The 18,914-nt window shown below is 50.1% G+C and overlaps 1 protein-coding gene across 7 annotated transcripts in view; it reads right to left on the reverse strand.

Moving 5' to 3' along the window:
• ARHGEF11 (Rho guanine nucleotide exchange factor 11) overlaps positions 1-14,263 on the reverse strand; it is a 78,738-nt gene extending 64,475 nt beyond the window's left edge. For 6 of the 7 annotated variants that reach the window (XM_034756349.1, XM_034756347.1, XM_034756351.1 and 3 more), the window contains exon 1: positions 12,740-14,263. In XM_034756349.1, the coding sequence (XP_034612240.1) occupies positions 12,740-12,774 (35 nt within the window). In that variant the 5' untranslated portion in view covers positions 12,775-14,263. The remainder of the gene's footprint in view (positions 1-12,739) is intronic. The other variant, XM_034756346.1, reaches the window with a different exon arrangement.
• Between the last annotated feature and the right edge of the window lie 4,651 nt (positions 14,264-18,914).

An 18,914-nucleotide genomic window follows, 5' to 3' on the forward strand; every position in this document is an offset into this window, starting at 1 on the left:
TAAATTAAACTCTAATCATGTCTCACGCAGCATTTTTCTTACTGTGCCTCACTGTAACTTTCAATTATGGATAGAAAAGAGAGAGAGAGAGAGAGAGAGTGAGTGTGAGTGTGAATTGCCATTTACTGATAAAAATTCAATCCTTCCACGCTGATATACATCACAGGCCCTTAAACTCTACCCAGTTACTCGTGTCTTGAGCCCACGAGTGTTTGGCTAAAGCATCTCTTCCAGAAAGGCATCCAGTCTTGATATGAAGACATCAAGAGACTAAGAATTCACCACCTCCCTTGGAGGTTTGTTCCAATGCTCACTCACCCTCCATGTTCAAAATTTGAGCCTTATTTCTAATTGGAATTGGTCTGGCTTCAGCTTCCAACCATTGGTTCTTGTTCTGCCTTTCTCCGCTGGACTAAAGAACCCTTCAGTAGCCAGGATTTTCTCCCTGCGAAGGTACTTACATACCCTAATCAAGTCACCTTTCATCCTTCTTTTTGAGAAGCTTCTTTTTGACATCTCTGAAGATGTCCGCGCAGTGTGCAGAGGCGGTCAAAAAAACAAACAGGATGTTAGGGATCATTAAAAAGGGGATAGAGAATAAGACTGAGAATATATTATTGCCCTTATATAAATCAATGGTACGCCCTCATCTCGAATACTGCATACAGATGTGGTCTCCTTATCTAAAAAAGATATACTGGCATTAGAAAAGGTTCAGAAAAGGGCAACTAAAATGATTAGGGGTTTGGAACGGGTCCCATATGAGGAGAGATTAAAGAGGCTAGGACTCTTCAGCTTGGAAAAGAGGAGACTAAGGGGGGATATGATAGAGGTCTATAAAATCATGAGTGATCTGGAGAAAGTGGATAAGGAAAAGTTATTTACTAATTCCCATAATACAAAAACTAGGGGTCATCAAATGAAATTAATAGGCAGCAGGTTTAAAACAAATAAAAGGAAGTTCTTCTTCACGCAGCGCACAACTTGTGGAACTCCTTACCTGAGAAGGTTGTGAAGGCTAGGACTATAACAGCGTTTAAAAGAGAACTGGATAAATTCATGGTGGTTAAGTTCATTAATGGCTATTAGCCAGGATGAGTAAGGAATGGTGTCCCTAGCCTCTGTTTGTCAGAGGATGGAGATGGATGGCAGGAGAGAGATCACTTGATCATTGCCTGTTGGTCCATTCCCTCTGGGACACCTGGCATTGGCCACTGTCGGTAGACAGGATACTGGGCTAGATGGCCCTTTGGTCTGACCCAGTACGGCCGTTCTTATGTTCTTAAACAAATTGAGCTCTTTAAGTCTCTCACTGTACGGCATTTTCTCCAGCCCTCCAATCATTGGGGGACGGGGGTGCTTCTCTGCACCCTTGACAAATTTCCAATATCCTTTTTAAAATGTGGCCATCCCAATTGGATGCACTATTCCAGTACTGGGCTCACCAACGCCATGCAGAGGGGTAAAAATCACCTCCCTGCTCCTGCTCTCTACTTCTATCTATACATCCGAAGATCGCATTAGCCCTGTTGGCCACAACGTCGCACCGGGAGCTCACGTTGAGTTGCTAGTTCACCACGAGCCTTAAAATCCTCTTCCGAGTCACTGCTTTCCAGGACAGTCTCTCATTCTGTAGGGGCGGCCTGCATTCCTTGTTCCTAGAGGTGTAACTTTGCATTGGACTGTATTAAAATGCATTTCATTTGAATGAGGCTCCAGATCGCTCTGTGACTGCCCTGTCATCAGGATCGTTTACCGCTCTGCCAATCCTTGTCATCCATAAATTTTATCAGCAGTAACTTTCTGCTTACTTCCAGATCACTGATGACAATGTCGAACAGCATTGGGTCTAGAAAACCCCTCTTAGAAACAACCCATTCCCTGAGGGGGCTTTCCTAATGACAATTACTTTTTGACATCTTTCAGTTAGCCAGTTTGTAATCCTTCTAACCTGTGCTTTATTGGTATTGTAGAGCACTAATTTAATCAGAATCAAATGCTAAATCAAAGTATATTATATCTGTCGAGTTTCTTTATTAAACTAGTAATCTCCTCAAAGAATGAAATCATGTTTGGATGACAAGACCTATCTTCCATAAAGACATGTCGAGTGACGTTGATTATGTTCCTATCCTTTAATTCTTTATTAATTAAATCCCTTATCAGCTTTTCCATATTTTGCGTGATGTCAATAGGCCTACAGTTAACTGGGGCCTCTCGCTTGCCCTTTTTGAATATTGGTACAACACGAGCACTTTTCCAGTCTTCTGGAATTTCCCTGGCATTCCACGATTTATTAAAAATTAACATCAGCAGCGCAGAGATCTCCGTAACCAGCTCTTTAAGGACTCTTGGGTGCAAGTGATCCCAGCCTGCTGATTTGGAAGTGATTATCACTAGTAGATGTTGTTCAACATCCCCCTTGGTTACTAATGGACCGGAAAGAACTTAGTCATCCCTCATGCGATACAAGTTCATCACCCTGCATCTTTCCAATTACGAAACAGGAATATTTCCTGAACGTTTCTGCCTTTGCTGCATCATCATCAAACAAGTTTACCATCTGCACCTGGTAATGGGCCTACTCTACTGCTAGGATTTCTTTTGTTCCGAATATACTGTAAAAACTCCTTTGTATTGTCCTTAGCTCTGCCAGCCAGGAGCCCAAGCTCCCAGCCATCTGTTCTAACCACTAGACAAGTCCGCCTCGAAATTGGAAGCATAAGCTCTTTGACAAAAAGTGGAGTGGAAAGGTTATCTTGTTTCACCTCAGCTTCTGTATCTGATGGTGAAATGATAAGCCCAGGGTTTACAGTAATCAGGAGTTAATCAACACCAATTCCATCACACCACCTCTAATGGTCGGGTCCAACTCTCCATCCCCCTGCATTGTGTGGGGTCAATTACAGAGTTGTAGCATTTCACACCCACTTTGCCCTGGTGAAAAAGATTGCACATGGTGCAGGGCAGTGGCAAAACAGGCCTGGGGGGGGGGGGGAGAGAGAGTGTGTGTGTGTGTGTATTATTCCCCCTCCCACACACATGAAATTCAATAGAGACAAGTGCAAAGTACTACACTTAGAAGGAAAAAATCAAATGCACAACTACAAAAGGGGGAATATCTGGCCAGATAGCAGCAGTGCTAAAAAGGATCTGGGAGTGATCAGCAGATCACAAATTGAAGATGAATCAACAGTGTGATGCAGTTGCAAAAAGGCTAATTAACAGGAGTGCGGCACCTAAGACCCAGGAGGTAATTGTCCTGTTCTACTAGGCACTGATGAGACACCTCAGTTGGAGTATTGCGTCCAGTTCTAAGTGCCACACTTTAGGAAAGATGTGGACAAACTGGAGAGAGTCTGGTGGAGAGCAACAAAAATGATAGGTCAAGTTTTCTAAACCTTTTATATGGAAAGATTTAAAAAAAATGGGGCCTGTTTAGTCTTGAGAAAAGAAGACTGAAGGGGGACCTGATAGTCTTCAAATATGTTAAGGGCGGTCATAGAGACGACATTGATCAATGCCTCTCCATGGACATTAGAGGTAGGACAAGAAGTAGAGGGCTTAATCTGCAGCAAGGGGAGATGTAAGTTAGATATTTAGCATTTTTCTAGCTCTAAGGGGGGTTAAGCTCTGGAGCACGCTTCCAAGGGAGGTTGTGGAATCTCCATCACTGGCGGTTTTTAAGAGCAGGTTACACAAATCCCTTTTAGGACTGGCCTAGGTTTACTTGGTCCTTCCTCAGAGCAGGTGGCTGGACTAGAGGACATCCTGAGGTCCCTTCCAGGCCTACACTTCTATGATTCCTTCAGCAGAGGTAGGCCACCGCTATTAAACAGCTGTGTTGATTCAGTTCAGCCAGCCCCTCTCTCACTGGTTACCGATGTGCTCTGCATTTAAAACAGGGAAGGCCTGTTCAAAAGTAAGACGCCATGACTCCAAACCGACGCCACGACCCCAAACCAATGCTCCTCCTTTTATCACAAGCATAATCACTTATTATACTCCATGACCCGGGATTATTAATTCTATAAGGAAGCAACACCCTTTAGAGGAACAGTGCACCTCAGGATCAAGCCCTAGAGGAGGTGTACGATCCCGTAACCTTCTGGAAACGACACAGAAGTGCCATCAACCCTCACCCCCATTCACTCTCCGCCTCAAAGATGCTGGTGCAATTATTTGCTGTGTCCCCCACTGCACAAAGACACAGTTAGGTATCAGTTTCCACAGGACAGTGTGTTAATGGGAGCAGGTTCACACCACACTGCTACAATGCCCATGTTTAAAGAGACCAGCTGAGACCAAGTTGCAGATGCACTGACCCAGATACTATGGTGATCACTGCCTCAAGCCTTGTCTACATGGGGAAATAAACCAGCATAATTCCAGTATAATTTAGCTATTCGGGAGCAGCTCCCTGTGTGGACACTCTTATTCTGGAATAAAAGTCACTTTCACTCCGGAACACTGTGTCCACACAGGGAGCTGTTCTGGAATAGATAGGCCAGTCAGTTTCCACCACGTAGACAAGACAAGAGCTTAGATAAAAGCAGCAGAGGACAATCTGGCTATTGGGGGAGGGATAGCTCAGTGGTTTGAGCATTGGCCTGATAAACCCAGAGTTATGAGTTCAATCCTTGAGGGGGCCACTTAGGGATCTGGGGCAAAATCAGTACTTGGCCCTGCTAGTGAAGGCAGGGGGCTGGACTCGATGTTTCAAGGTCCCTTCCAGTTCTAGGAGATAGGATATCTCCATTAATTAATTAAAAACAAAAAGGGCTAAAAAACATTAAGCCCAGTAGTTGCACTTACGCAGCACAAGTTAAGAGTAACCACGTCTCATGCTTCAGGGCATGAGCGGACTGCAAGAGAGGGAAAAAAATCAGGAAGTAATCCTCAGGTGCCTTAACCAATAGCCTCACACTCCTACGCATCGTATATAGGCTGCAAGGACCAAGCGTTTAATTAGACAGAGCAAAGCCTAGATTCCCAATTTATACCAGCGTAGCTACATCAGTCAGGGGTATGAAAAAACACACTCCTGACCAATGCAGCCATCCTGACCAAACCCCCAGTGTGGACACAGCTATGTCAAAGGAAGAGAAATTCTGTTTGGGGAGGGGGTGTTCCTACACTGTCAGAAAACCAACTTCCGTCAGCACAGGCTCTCTCTGCAAGATGGGGCTATCGTCTCTGTTGTGTAGACATACCCTATTTATTTTTAGCCTTCTGGATGGTTTTTTCGGTTTATCAGAAATTTACATAAAGAAAGTGTTTTTTCCCAGCAAATACCTGCTCTCCCCCCCAGTCCACACACACACACTCTCTCTCTCTCTCTCTCTCTCTCTCAGCAGGGAAACAAGAACCTTGCAGCAGGAGAATGCAACCAGCATCTGTCTGGTTTGTTTATTTTGAAGAGTGAGAATTTAGGGTTGATGAAAGTGGCCAGAACGATAGCTCTGGAGGCAGAATTGCACTCTCTCTCTCTCTCTCTCAGTAACAAGGATGCCCAGTTACCGCCAGCGTAGCGATGGGCTTGTGTGGCTACTAGGAAGGAGGGGGAGACCCACCAAACATTTTGCACAGGGGGGATGCTAACCAGCTGTCAGATCACCACAGCTTTTGTTCACCACTCACCTGGGCTACAGTCAAATCAGCCACCCAGAGGTAAAAGTCCCCATAGCCCAGTAACCCCCAACAGCAAACCTGGATAGAACTTAGGACTCCTGGGTTCTATTCCCTCTTCTGATGGGGCACGTGGTCTAGGGGTTAAAGAGGTGTGCACTTTTTACTGGACATCTCCTTTGGACTGCTGGATCGGGGTCACTGGGAGGTGAGGTCCTCAGTATCAACTGTGAAAAATGCCACATTCCAACAGCAGAATAATCAACAGCTGCCCTGCTGGTACATTTCTACTTGCATCTTCTAGGCTATGAAGGCAAGAGTGGATGCAGTGGCATGTGCTGACATAGTCAGAGTTGATGGTGCCTAGATTCCACTGTGATGGGCACATTAGAAGTGTCCAGATCAGGTCCTTAGGCAGGCCTTGATGGAAGTTCAGGCCTGCAAGAGATCTTCCCAGTGGGCGCAACATTGCAGAATCCAGCCACTTCAACAAACAGAGGTGAGGAGCTGCTCAAGTGTGTGTCAAGTCTTCTAAGGCCATGTTTACAACACCCAGTCCCAGCTTCTTCCACAGGAGAGGGAAAAGGAAACCTTGTTCTCTGCAGAAAGCAGGCCAAGAAGGAAGAGCTTCCACGCCCAGAACTTGCTGGTATGAATGAAGCAGGCTCATTCTTACGAGACAATGCTGTGCCAATGTCACATCCATGTGGCTGTCGCCCAGAAGCGGTACTGTAACCCAGACGATAAAGAGCCGGCTAACTAGGGATTCCAGCGGGTGATGCGAAGCCAGCGCCAGCAGAACAGGGAAACTACTCACTGCAATTTGATATCCCAAGCGTCTCTCCATGCCATGCCGTGAACAATCTGCCTCTGTCCCTCAATTACTCACAGAAGTTATTTCATTTTTCGGGCACAATGTGCCGAGACAGAAGGCTCATTCTAACGGGCTGCCAATACGGGGTCCTCCCTACTGTGCATGCCAGGGTGCGGAAGCTGGCACTCCGATCAGCTGCAGCAGGAACAAACTCTGGTCTATTCTGACCCAATGCATTAAAGCCAACAGGGGTAAAATAAAAAACAGATCACCAAGACCTGGGGCCCATGTCTCTGCCATTAGACCCAAAGGACAAGAATAACCAATGCATAGCTTCAACCTCGGAGGCACTAAATATGGCTGCAGAGCTGTATTTATTTAGCACCCTGGCTGAAGCCTCATGCCTATTGTAGGAAGTTGGTATTGAAACCATGAGAGACAAGGCAATTCCCAGACTCAGGGCATCAAACTCTGCCACTTTCCATCCAAGGACCTTTACCAACTGGTCCCCATGACCCTGCTGCGAGGCACTGACATCCCCAAAACCAAGGAGAGGCACAAGTGCCCAAGGCCACCGCGTTAGAGATGGGATTTGCTCCAAGCAGCACCCAGATCACTAGGCCACATCAGGAGAGAGAAATAAGATGATCCATAGGGGAGAAATACAACTTTGCTGACGGAGCGGCAGTGTAGCCTAAGGGACTGAGCCCTGGCCTGCGACCCAGGAGTCTGTTCTGGTCTCTGCCAGTGGCCTGCTGGGTGACCGTAGGCAAGTCACATCCTCTCTCCGTGCCTCAGTTTCCCCCGCCGTTAAATGAGGATGGTGATACTGACCTTTGTAACGTGCTCTGAGATCTGCTGATGAACTGCACTATGTAAGAGCTAGGGTAATATCGTCATCATTCCAGTGCTAACTGTGGCCTGGAGAAGAAACAGAAACTTACGCATATTTAAAAGGTAAGAGGTTCTGCGGAGTACAGAAGAGAGGGCCCAAATCAAAGGCCAAACAAAGGAACCACCTGCCACCAGAAAGGTTATTTAGCAAGCAAAAACCATAATAGGGCCTTGATCTTCCACTGAGCAGACCTCTCTGGCCCCAATAAAGCCCCACTGACCTGTCCAAAACTGAAATACCATCCCACTCCGATAGCCCTTCTGCTGGGATTCCTGATCAAATTCACACACCATGCAATTATTCTTTACTGGTCTTTAATGAGATTCTGCGCAGGGCTTTGCCAGCTCAGCGTAGGACCAATACCTGTATGTACCAAAATCCACCACCAAAACGCAGCCAGCTCTGGGGTGGAGGGCAGCGATTCACTGGTACAGAGCACGACAGCCGCAGTGGGCAGGACCAATCCCATTCTCCTACAAAAGAATCACCTTTGCATCCCTCTAACACCTGGGTGTGTGGGGGAAAGAGTCCAGCTCTTGTTTTATTAACGTCTCCGATGCTGTAGCCAGCGGGGAGCTGAATTCCTCGACCTTGTAAGGATGAAGAGCTGAGAGGACCCAGGCACGGATTTGAACCCGTGATTCCATGGAGACGGATGCGTAGTTTGCTGAGCCACCCCCTCCAACGCTTGTCTGGTACAGACAGTTAATCTGATTTGCGGCGCTGGAGCAGAAGTGGGCCGCTTCCTGGGGAGATTTAACTAGCAAAATTGCAGAGTGCTTTGCGGACATCGCAGCCGATTAGTTTGCTTTCATTAACCTGCGAGGAACTGAAACCTGCAGAGGATAAAAGGGCAGAAATCCTTCCCTCCTCCTTATCCTCCCCACTGACAGCCCATCACCAGGGCCTAGCAGTACAGCTTATCCCTATCCCTCCCCAACTGAGACGCAGAGAAATTGCAAACTCATCGGGGCATAAAGGTTCCTGATACGTGACAAGCGAAAGGTATTTGAACAGCAGAGGAACAAACCTTGTTATTTTTCCTTTCTATTTTTGGCCACACTTCCTTTTCCGTGTAATGAAGGAGCCATCGCTCTTTAGGGCAGTATAGTTTGTAACTCTACAACACGAACCCCAGTCTCCAGGTAGCAGCATTACCTAGCGGTTTGCACAGGGGGCTGGGAGTCAGGACTCCTGGGTTCTATTTCCAATTCCAAGAGGGAGTGCGACCTAGAGGCTACGGCTCAAGGTTTCTGTTTCTATCTGGGTTCTGTTTGCGAGCCCCACTGTACGGTGTGGAGCCAAGGGGTTTCCTCATTTGTCTGATCACCACCACCGACCTTTGGAAAGTGCTTTGAGATCCCTGGATGAGAAACGCTGTGCAAGGACTCAGAATTATCACGTGATACGGCTCCGAGGGAGAAGGCTTACCCCAGACACCTGCGTTATCAATGCCTCACTTGCCCCCTGCACCAGCCCACACCCGCAGGGCACAGAAGGCATCACGCCCCCCTCGCCACCAGTGCCCTACCGGCACCGAGGAGGATGGGCCATTAGCCAGGATGGGCAGGGATGCCACACCATGCTCTGAGTGTCCCTAGCCTCTGTTTGCTGGGAGTGGACGACAGGGGATGAATCACTCAATGATTGCATGTTCTGTTCCCTCCGTCTGAAGCACCTGGCATTGGCCACTGTCGGAAGACAGGCTACCAGGCTAGATGGACCATTAGTCTGACCCAGTATGAGCAACAGGCAGCCGCTCTGTAAGCACTCTCCTTTAACTCCCTAGGCACGCCGTGCCCCTGTGCGCCCCAGCTAGGCAGAACACGCACCTGTCAAAGTTCTGTTTGTACAGCGCCTAGCACGCTGGAGTCCCGGTCCGCGTCTAGGGCTCCCAAGCACTACAGTAGTACAAACCACCACCAGCAAGGCACTTGCTATCCCGGGGCAGGCAGGAGACGCCAGAGGAAGGACTAGAAAACGGCTTCTCAGGCAGGTGACCGTCCAGCCGAGCTAGAGAGGTACCTCCACCTTCAGTAGGCCGCCCTTGGGTGCTACCCTGATGTTGCGTTTTCCCGCCAGCTATGCACTACTGGAACTGGAGCCGCTTGCATGGTGCAGGGCGGAAGCCCAGCGGCGTCCAGGCCGCCACGCAACTGGAAGAGGAGACATTAACAAGGTTTGCAACATCCCCTGCAAAGCAGACAGCACAGAGTTTTTTATGGTCCTGGATAGAAAGTCCTACAGAGTAAACTATGGTGCTCCCAGGTAGCTAAACAAAGTTGTCTCCACCCCGCAACCCTGTGCCTGATCCACAGGGAACAGGAATCTGTTACAGCCCCTCCTAGAGTCCCTTCACTCTTTGGCTCAAGCTGTAGCAGCTCTGGAGACGCCCAGTTCAATCCCCGGTGTGTCTGCCATCACATACGCAGGGTCTCTTCCAGGATTCGAACCACTGCTGGCCCCAGAGGCTTCAGATGAGCTTCTTGTGATCAGAGGAAGAATGTAACCGGCCGGCCAGCACGCGTTACATCAGCAGGGACAAACCAAACAAACTAACCGTCCCGGGGGCCGACACAAATGCTAGGAATGTCTGATAGCCTCCTGTGGCCTGGAGTGAAACCCTCAGACCACCTGCTACCCACAGCTACTGGGAAGGGTTCTGGGATTCCCGCCGGGGTGCAGTCCGTGCTCTTCTCTCAGAAGCCTCTGGCCATTGGGTCCTCTGCTGTTGGGGGGAAAAAGGAACCCCGACGCACGCCCCGATGTCAGAGCTTGCTGTGGCAAAGGGCCGCAGGTGAATGTGGAATATGGGCGCAGAAGCCATCAGGGACAAGTAAAAAGGACTGGAATGGCGTCTGCTAGGCATCCACTGTTTTCTCCTATCATCCCCCACTTCCCAGGCCTCTTGGCTCCGGTGGGGATTGAGGGAGAGGGGGGCTCCCACTATTCTACTCCATTTTGGGGTCCTTTGTCCTCTGCCCCATAAACAGCTGTCCCAATCCCAGCTGTGCATCCTACCGCTTTCCTGTCAATCACACAGCTCCTTCGAAAAGCTCCAGGCATCAGCAGAGGCGCGGGGGCGGTCTGCATGCAGACTCAGACAGCCCTGCCTGGGGTCGCGGCTGCAAGGGTATAGCGTCATAACCGGAAGGGCTAGAAGCTTCAACGACAGCTGAAATCCTGCAGACACAGAGTTCTGGGCCCACCCCGGCCAAGAAAGATTTCAATTTCTAGGTGGTTTAGGTGCTTCAAACATTCAGCGTAGCGCCCCCAGCCAGCCCCTCTGCCTTGCCCACAGTATTATCTGCCCTGGGAGTGAGGCCCCACTTCTGGCAGTGATTTCATTTGCCTGCAGGAACGCGGCTACTATGGCAATGAGAGCAAGAGAAATATCAGTAAGTAAATGAATCACCAGGCCCTAACTTATCAGGGTTTAATACCTGCCTAATCAAAATCTGTATTTGTTCTAATACAGGGAGTAGCTTAGCTTGAACGGACAGAGAAAAACCATTGCTGTTTGCACAGCCAACAGTCCTCAGGGAAAACTAAAGCTACCAGCCCAAAGCCAGTTGCTACCAGAGGCAGGTGTCAGAGACACCAGTACCGCAGCGTGCTTTATACAAGCCACTTCAAATCCTAGCAGAGACAGCGCTGTAGGCGCCGCAAAGATCCTGTGGCACTTTTCATAATAAGGGGTTCGTTCTTCGCCTCTCACCATTGGCTGTTGACATCCTCCACCCTAGAGGTGGATGCATTTCAGCGTGAAGCTATCTCCCAACACTCCAAACCCTGAGGTCTGGTCTACGCTTAGAAGTTAGATCGACCTAGCTACGGCCGTCACGGCTTCAAAAAGTTCACGTTCCTGACCGCCAATCTAACCCCCAATGTGGACGCGGCTACGCTGACAGAAGAATTCTTCTGTCGACCTAGCTACGACCGACCGGGGGGTGGATTACCTACATCGACCGAAAATCCCTTCCAGAAGCATCTACATTACAACAACTTAGCTGCAGTGCCTACGGTGTAGGTGTGACCTTAACTAGTACTTGCTACTGAGTGGGACTACTTGCAGTAGTAAACACTACACCTGCTCGGAAGAGCATGCAGGCCTAGCCTGTAGCTTCTAGGCACAGTGAGGTTCCTCCGAGGATGAAAAGTGTTATTTTTAAAAATGCAGCATATTATTCATTATTATTAACTTTTAGAAAACGCGTGAGAGATTTAAACTCCACGGCTCAGCTCCTGCTTGGGTGGCATTTGGAAATCTGAGAGTGTGTTGATGATAAAAATCCTCTGAGCTGCACAGAAAGGGATAGGACCAAAAAAATAAATAAATAAAAATAGAACCCAAGCATGCAGCACACACTAGAATACCTGCTTTATCTCATGTCTTTCCACACGGGAGGATATTAAACCAACGACTGCAGTGAAAGGAGAATATTGCAGTCCAGGAAAGAATCGGTGCAGTGTTTTGTGCATGGACTTTTGTTTTGGGAAGAGGTGGGGGAGTAACCCTCCATGCTCTTCTCTGCCCTCTGTTTCAATCCAGTGGCCTTCCCCAGCCCCCAGCATGCATGGCACCATCCCAATCCATTACCACCCCCCACTGCAACTAGCCTCACTGTCTGCACCCCACTTGCCGCCTGGCTTATCCACACTCCCCAACATCATTTGGCAGATTGCAACCACCTAACTCCAGGCACCAGAGACCATGCTAAAGGGGTCACGTCTGCAGTCAAGACTCCCATTAACTTCCAGTGGGGGCCTTGCCTGCGTGAGGACTGCAGGATCAGGTACTGACATGGTGCATGAGAGGGGGAGGGCATTTCCTCTTCCAGGGGAGTGGATCAAGGTAATTTACCAAGTGACCACACAGTCTGCAGAGGAACCTGGGTACCATACATGGAATAATGCCCATCCTAAACTAGGCCCAGGCCCAGCCCACTGCAGTCTGCATAGGAGATGGAAACAGAGGAAGCTGGAGGATCAGTGGGGAAAAGGGGATGACCCAGACAGGGAGCAACTCACATACAGTATTGAGAGTAAAATTATTTAGAAGCATTTTTGTGTAGAAAACCCCCCCACACACACACAATTCCCCCTGTGGACAAACAAACAAGGCATTCCCCCAGCCTGCAAATCCTCACAGCCCACATACCAATTCTCTCTCTCTCACACACACACATACAGGCACACAAAAACACTCCATACACAATTTGTGTAGCACCACTAGTACCCATTTGCATCACACTCAAACTAGCAAAGGAGCCAGTTTGCTCAATTCAAGATAAGCCCTGCCCAGAAAAAAGAACCCAAATCCCAAAGTAGCATCACGAAATTTGATATTCAATCACAAGCATTAAGAGGACAAAAAAATAAATAACCCAACAAACACATACCTGTCTAGTGCAGTCTGCGGAGGCCTCACACTCATGATTCTTCTTGTCTCCTTCGCTGATCCAAAAATCCAGGGTCCTCTGTTTTCTTGACTGCTTTTATAATTTTAAAATCGCACCCTCCCGGAAAAAAAAAAATTCCAGAAGAGGAAAACCGATCAAGATCCTGGAAGCTGCAGGTCCATCTTGAGCTGGAGTATGAACATAGTCCTTTTTTTCCTTTTCTTTTTTTTAATTTTTCCCCTCCTGTTTTCTTCTGAAAAAAACTAAAAAACACACTTGCCTTTTTATTACGTCCAAAAATAGTCTTTTCAAGGTTACAGATGCTGTCGAAAAAATGTAAAAGGAAACAAAGCAGTTTTTCTTCAAAATATTAAAGTCTTAACTGCAAAACACAGATAAAAAAACATCCTTATAATCCAGTTTTAACAGCTGTTCTTCTGTTTGCAGGGCAGAGACAAAAAAAAAATTAAAATAAAATCCCTAGCCTAATACTTGAAAAACTGTAACAGAAAAAAAAATACCAGAAGCTCAAATTCTTCCACAAATTGGCACTTCTTTTAGGGTAACAGCTCGGTCTTTCCTTGCTATCATTGAAAAATAAATAATCAATAAAAATCATACAATAGTATGTACACTGTTTCTGAGTCCAGTTCAACCCTTACAAAAATTAAATAAAAAAAGATGTCCTAATTTTTTAAACCCCCAAACTGCATTTTAAGGTTCCTAAAACTTGACACAAATCAGTTTCTTCCTTTAAAAAAAACAAACCAAACCCTGAAAATAAAATACCAGCTCATGCAAACCCGGCTTCCGAAAGCAAAAAAATCCACAAGCTCCCTGAAAATAAATAGCAATTCTGGTTTGGTTCCTCAACAGACTCCCCAATCTCCACCTTTCCAGGCCGAATGACCCCTCTCTTGAACTCTGCCTCTGAACCCCAATATCCTTTTCCTTGCAGCGTAAAATGAACCAGTCCCTGCAAAATCCCCCTCTCCACGAAATGGAGATTCTTTCCTTCTTTATTTCTCTTCCTCCCTTTTCCCATCCGCTTCTCTGCCTCTCTCTCTTCCTCTGTCTGAGTCTTTCAGTGGGAAGAGGAAGAAGAAGAAGGGGGGAAAAAAATACTGCACCAATTCTTGTTATTAGCTTGCTGGCAAATCTGGTTTGAAAGGTCCCTGTATATCTCTCCCTCCCGCCTCCTGTTTTCTTCCTTCTCTCACTGCATTAAGTGGCAGGGAGGGGGGGAAAGCCTGTCCCTTTCTGGCTGAATTGTGATTGCTGGTCTCTGTGCATCCCAGCTGGGGGGAGGGATGTTCCCCACCTCCTTCCTCCTCTTTCCCCTTCTCCCTCTCCGGCCCCTGCGCTCTCCCAGCCCCTGGCAATGGCAGGGGGGCGAATCCGAGCCCCTGGGGGCCAAAGCCCCTTCCCCCTGGGCTGCTGGGCTGGGAACCTGCCCAGGGAGCGGCCTAGCTGCAGCTCTCAATCCCCAGCCTTTCCCAGCCCTGCCTCCCCTCCCCTCTGGAGCCCTGCCTCCCCCCAGCTCCAGTGGCGCCCTCCCTCTCCCAGAGGAAAAGGAAGGGGGGGGGAGGCCACCCCAGGAGGGGGGGGAGGAAGGAGGGAAGGTGACAGAGGGCAGGGAGGAGGAGGGGGGGGGGGCAGCAGCCTTTTCCCCTGCCCTGCTGGGGCCAGCTCGGGCTGCTGCGGGAGGAGGGGGGCGAGGAGCTGCCTGGTATCCCTGCCCCCCCCCCCCCCCCCCAGCTAATCCCTCCTCCTGCTGCTACTGACCAGGCACAGCCCCCCCTTCCCCTGGGGTCCCTTCCCCTCCTGCCCCTGGGGTGCCTTGGGACCCCCACCCTCACAGCCCCCCTTCCCCTGGGGTCCCTTCCCCTCCTGCCCCTGGGGTGCCAGGGGGACCCCCACCCTCACAGCCCCCCTTCCCCTGGGGTCCGTTCCCCTCCTGTCCCTGGGGTGCCAGAGGGACCCCCACCCTCACAGACCCCCTACCCCTCCTGTTCCTGGGGTCCCCACTCCCTGGGGTGTCAGAGAGCATCCCTCTTCTTCACAGCCACCTTTCCCCAGGGCTCCCCAGCCCTCCTGCCCCAGGGTGTCAGAGGGATCCCCCACTCTCACAGCCCCCCCTACCCCACCTGTTCCTAGGGTCCCCAGTCCTCTTCTCCTGGGGTGCCCGAGAGCATCCCCACCCTCACAGCCCCTCCTTTCTCCTGGGGGTCCCCTACCATTTTGTTCCTGGTCTCCCCAACCCTCCTGCCTCTGGGGGTCCTAGAGGGGTCCCCACCCTCACAGACCCCCCCTACCCCTGGGGTCCTCTACCCCGCCTGTCCCTGGGGTGCCAGAGAGGGTTCCCCACCTTCACAGCCCTCCCACTTCCCCTGGGGGGTCCCCTATCCCTCTGCCCCTAGAGGCATCAGAGAGAGGTTCACATTCACGCTCCTCCCTCTTCCCCCCCCCCCCCACGCAGCTGCCCCCGGGTTACCAATGAGGATGCTGGGGAGGAGAGCAGGAAACAGCCTTGCTGGGGTTCGGTGGGGTGAAGGGGTTCCCCCAGGGGTGGGGGTGCTGGGAAGGGCTGACCTGATCCCCCTGGATTGCCGCTGGGAAGGTGGGCAGGAGAGAGTGAAAATGAAAGTGACATTTGGACAATTCTCCCTGGGAAACTTTCCCCTCCCCTACTCCCTTCCCTCTCCCACCCCCCCACCTCCATCTCTGGGGGTGTCACCCCCCTTGGCAGGACGGGGAGCTTCAGCTGCTTACTCCACGTCCACGTTTGGTCTCGCTCTTGGGCACTTTGCACCAGGGTCATTATTAGCGCCGGTGTCGCTCCCCTCGTGTAGACACACCGCATGTGGGGGACACGGCCCACTGGGGACACACGAGCCCCTGGTTTGCCCCTTGCGGGGCTCAGGGGAAGAGCACCTGGGATTTTGCCTATGAGAATTAAGCCCTGAGCGGGCCGGACTCTTCCTTACCCTGGATCTAGCGGCCCCGTTTACACCAGTGCAAAGAAAGCGTGAAGCACAACTAGCAGTTTTCACCCCCGTTTACACGGACGTAAGCGCCCCGCCCAAATCGCGGGGCAGAGGAGAGCCCAGTCTCCAGCTGGGTTCCCAGACGTTGGAGGCAGCCAAAATCTGGGGCTGCTTTCAAAAATGCCAGCCTTGAAGGATCCGTGCCTCAGTTTCCCTTCCCCCCCATCCACGAGACGGGAGGACCATATTCACCAGCCTTTGTAACATTAATTCTAGCTCCCCCTTTTCTCCCTGGCCTCGGTAAGCAGCACCCCCTTAGCTCCCTGTACTTCCTAGCTAGTCCACTAAGAGGCGCCATTCCTGGTCCACTTCCCCTTAACTCCTGGGCTTATTAATCACTGTAACGGGCTTCCAGATCCTCTGCTGGAAGGTGCAAAGCGTTAATTGCTACATCTGGGAGGTGTTTAACCCCTTCACACCCACCTTCCTTGCCAGGACACCCCCCACTACTCCCCAACCCTCCTGGGGGTGGGAAGATTGGGAAGTATTAACCCATAACACCGGTTAACTTGCTTTGAGATCCCAGGACACAAAGAGCTAGAGGTTAGAGCCGGTTGGAAAAATGTCGAAACCGTTTTCCCTCAGAAAATGCCATTTCAACACAACCAAAATGTCCCAAACTCAGATCAACCGATGAAGTCATTAAAAGAAATGGACAAAGGACATTCTGAAAACGTTAAAAAAAACACTGGAACCAAAAGGAAATGATTTTTTTTGTTTCAGAACCACTTTTGCTTTTCCTATATAAATCAAAGTAAATTTTGAAATGAAAACAATTAAAAGGGTACAAATCTGAAGGAAGTATTTCAAATAGAATTGAAAAAAATTCTCCTCGTTTCAAAACTTTTTTGGGGGGGATTTCATTTTTGTGAAAAATTTCAGTATTTTGACTTGGGGATGGAAGTTTTAAAAAACAAAAATCTAAATTTTTCACAGGCTGGAAAATCCATTTTCTGAGCAACTCTGCGAGAAGCAACCAGGGTGCTGTCAGGCCCGGGTGAGGGAGAAGCACGAGGGGGGAGAGGGATCTCCAGAGGACGTGGGGCAGATCGTCAGGATCTTCGGAGCAACTCAGTTCTTCTGCACTCTAGATGTGCATGGCCCCAACCAACCTTATCCATGGCGGTCCAGAGTTGTTGGGAGAGCAGGGGTTCTCAAACTGGGAGTCGGAACCCCTTAGGGCGTCGCAAGGTTATTACATGGGGGGGGGTCACAAGCTATCAGCCTCCACCCCAAACCCCACTTTGCCTCCAGCATTTATAATGGTGTTAAATATATTAAAAAGTGTTTTTAATTTATAAAGGGGCCCACACTCAGAGGTTGGCTGTGTGAAAGGGGTCACCAGTAAAATAGTTTGAGAGCCACTGTGCTAGAGCATGCACCCAATCCAGCCAGCAGGGGGCAGCCCCCCAAGCAAGGGGGAGTCTGCCTATGGGGTAGCACAGGCCTGCAGGTGCTTGGAAGGCCAGAGATTCTTCCCCGGTGCCTTCTCTGCAACCTCCCTCCCTCCCTCCCCTTTTCTTGCCCAGGTACAAGCGAAGGCAGAGCTAAAGGAAGGACTAAGGAGGCCTTTACGTTTTCCACTGGCTTTATATTAAGATTTAAATCGTGAAACCATTTCTGCTCAGCAGGCAACAGGCAGAGCCCAAGCCTCAGGGTTAGATCAGTGCCAGCTGCATCACTGTAGCACCTAAGGCCCCATGGTGCTCGGGGCTGTACATACCCAGAGCAAGACAATCCCTGCCCCCAAGAGCCGGCAGTGCAAAGAGAGGAGAAGATAAAGGAAGGTTGCGTCAGAGGAGGGGCTGGGACGCAGAGGGATTAAGTGGGTCACCCAAGGAGGCAGGAATTGAATCTAGATCTCCTGATTTGCAGGCCGGCACCTTATGCACCTGACCACCCTTTGTCTGCAAGCTTCAGTCAGAGATTTGTGGATCCTTACAAGGCTCGTGACCTTTTGGTGCTTTCCTTAAAGCCCCAGCTCCTGGAGTCATGTGTGAACAGGGGAACCTCAGTCAGGGGGTGCCCTCAGGGAGGTCTCACGTTCACCAGGCCTCAGCTCCTCTCTCTCCGCCTCCCCAACTCAGCAGCCTGTTGACCTTTTCGTCATCGGCCAAAAGAAGTTGCAGGTGGGGAAGCTGCCTCCTGTCCTCCCCGAAAGGCCCAGTCGAGATCCTTGAACAAGTGCCAGTTCCTGGTCACACTCCCCCCTGCCTGCACTGTCCTAGACAGGCTGCTTCCTTCTAGAAATACCCTCCCACAGCACCTCCTGATTCCCTCTGGAAGAGGGTTTTCCTGCTGCCCCTCACTGCACATAGCTCCAGACCCTTCTCTCAGGTGGGCACGAACACCTGTTGCCTGGTCTTCTTTCCTGTATTCCTGCTGCAACTGTCTCAACTCCTCTAGCTGACCAAGCAGGCTGCCTCTTTTACAGGAAACATGTCACCTGATCCAACCACAGCCCTAACTGGGGATAGGTGAGGTTGAACCCACCTTCCCCTTAAAGGGCCAGCACGCCCAGCGACCAAGACTATAAGCCGCAGCTGGGCAAGTCAGCCACAAAGCCCTATGGTCAGGGTGTACCATTAGTGTCCTTGCACCTTCCTCTGAAGCTGGCCCCTGCCGGAGACAGGACCACATTGACCCGGTCCGAGGATTCGCGCGTTCTTCTGAAACATGAACGGGCGCAGTTTGGTCTAATCAGATATGTACGTCTTGAGATACGTTCTCTCTCAGGCTGGAGCTCTGGGCCTGATGCAGGGATCACTGGGTGAAATCCTCCGGCCTGTGCGCTGCGGGAGATCAGAGAGCTGAGCAGAACAGACCCCTCCTGGCTTGAAATCTACAACTCTGTGAACGTTATTATTTGTATTGTGGTAGTGCCTGGGCGCCCCAGTCCTGGACCAGAGCCTCATGGCGCTAGGCGCAGAACCAACACCGACGAAAGGTGGTCCCTGCCCCATAGAGCTTCCAACGGATCATGTCTGGGCTCTGGAATACCACTGCGAATATAGTAACACTCCCAGGCCTCAATCAGCCCACGGGGCTGGGCGCTGCACACACCCAGGAGGTAACAGGGGCATGTTGTTATCACTTCCGTCTTTAGCAGAGTCAAGAGGCTTCCAATA

This window comes from Trachemys scripta, chromosome 24 (assembly GCF_013100865.1).
Source record: "Trachemys scripta elegans isolate TJP31775 chromosome 24, CAS_Tse_1.0, whole genome shotgun sequence".
NCBI lineage: Eukaryota > Metazoa > Chordata > Testudines > Emydidae > Trachemys > Trachemys scripta.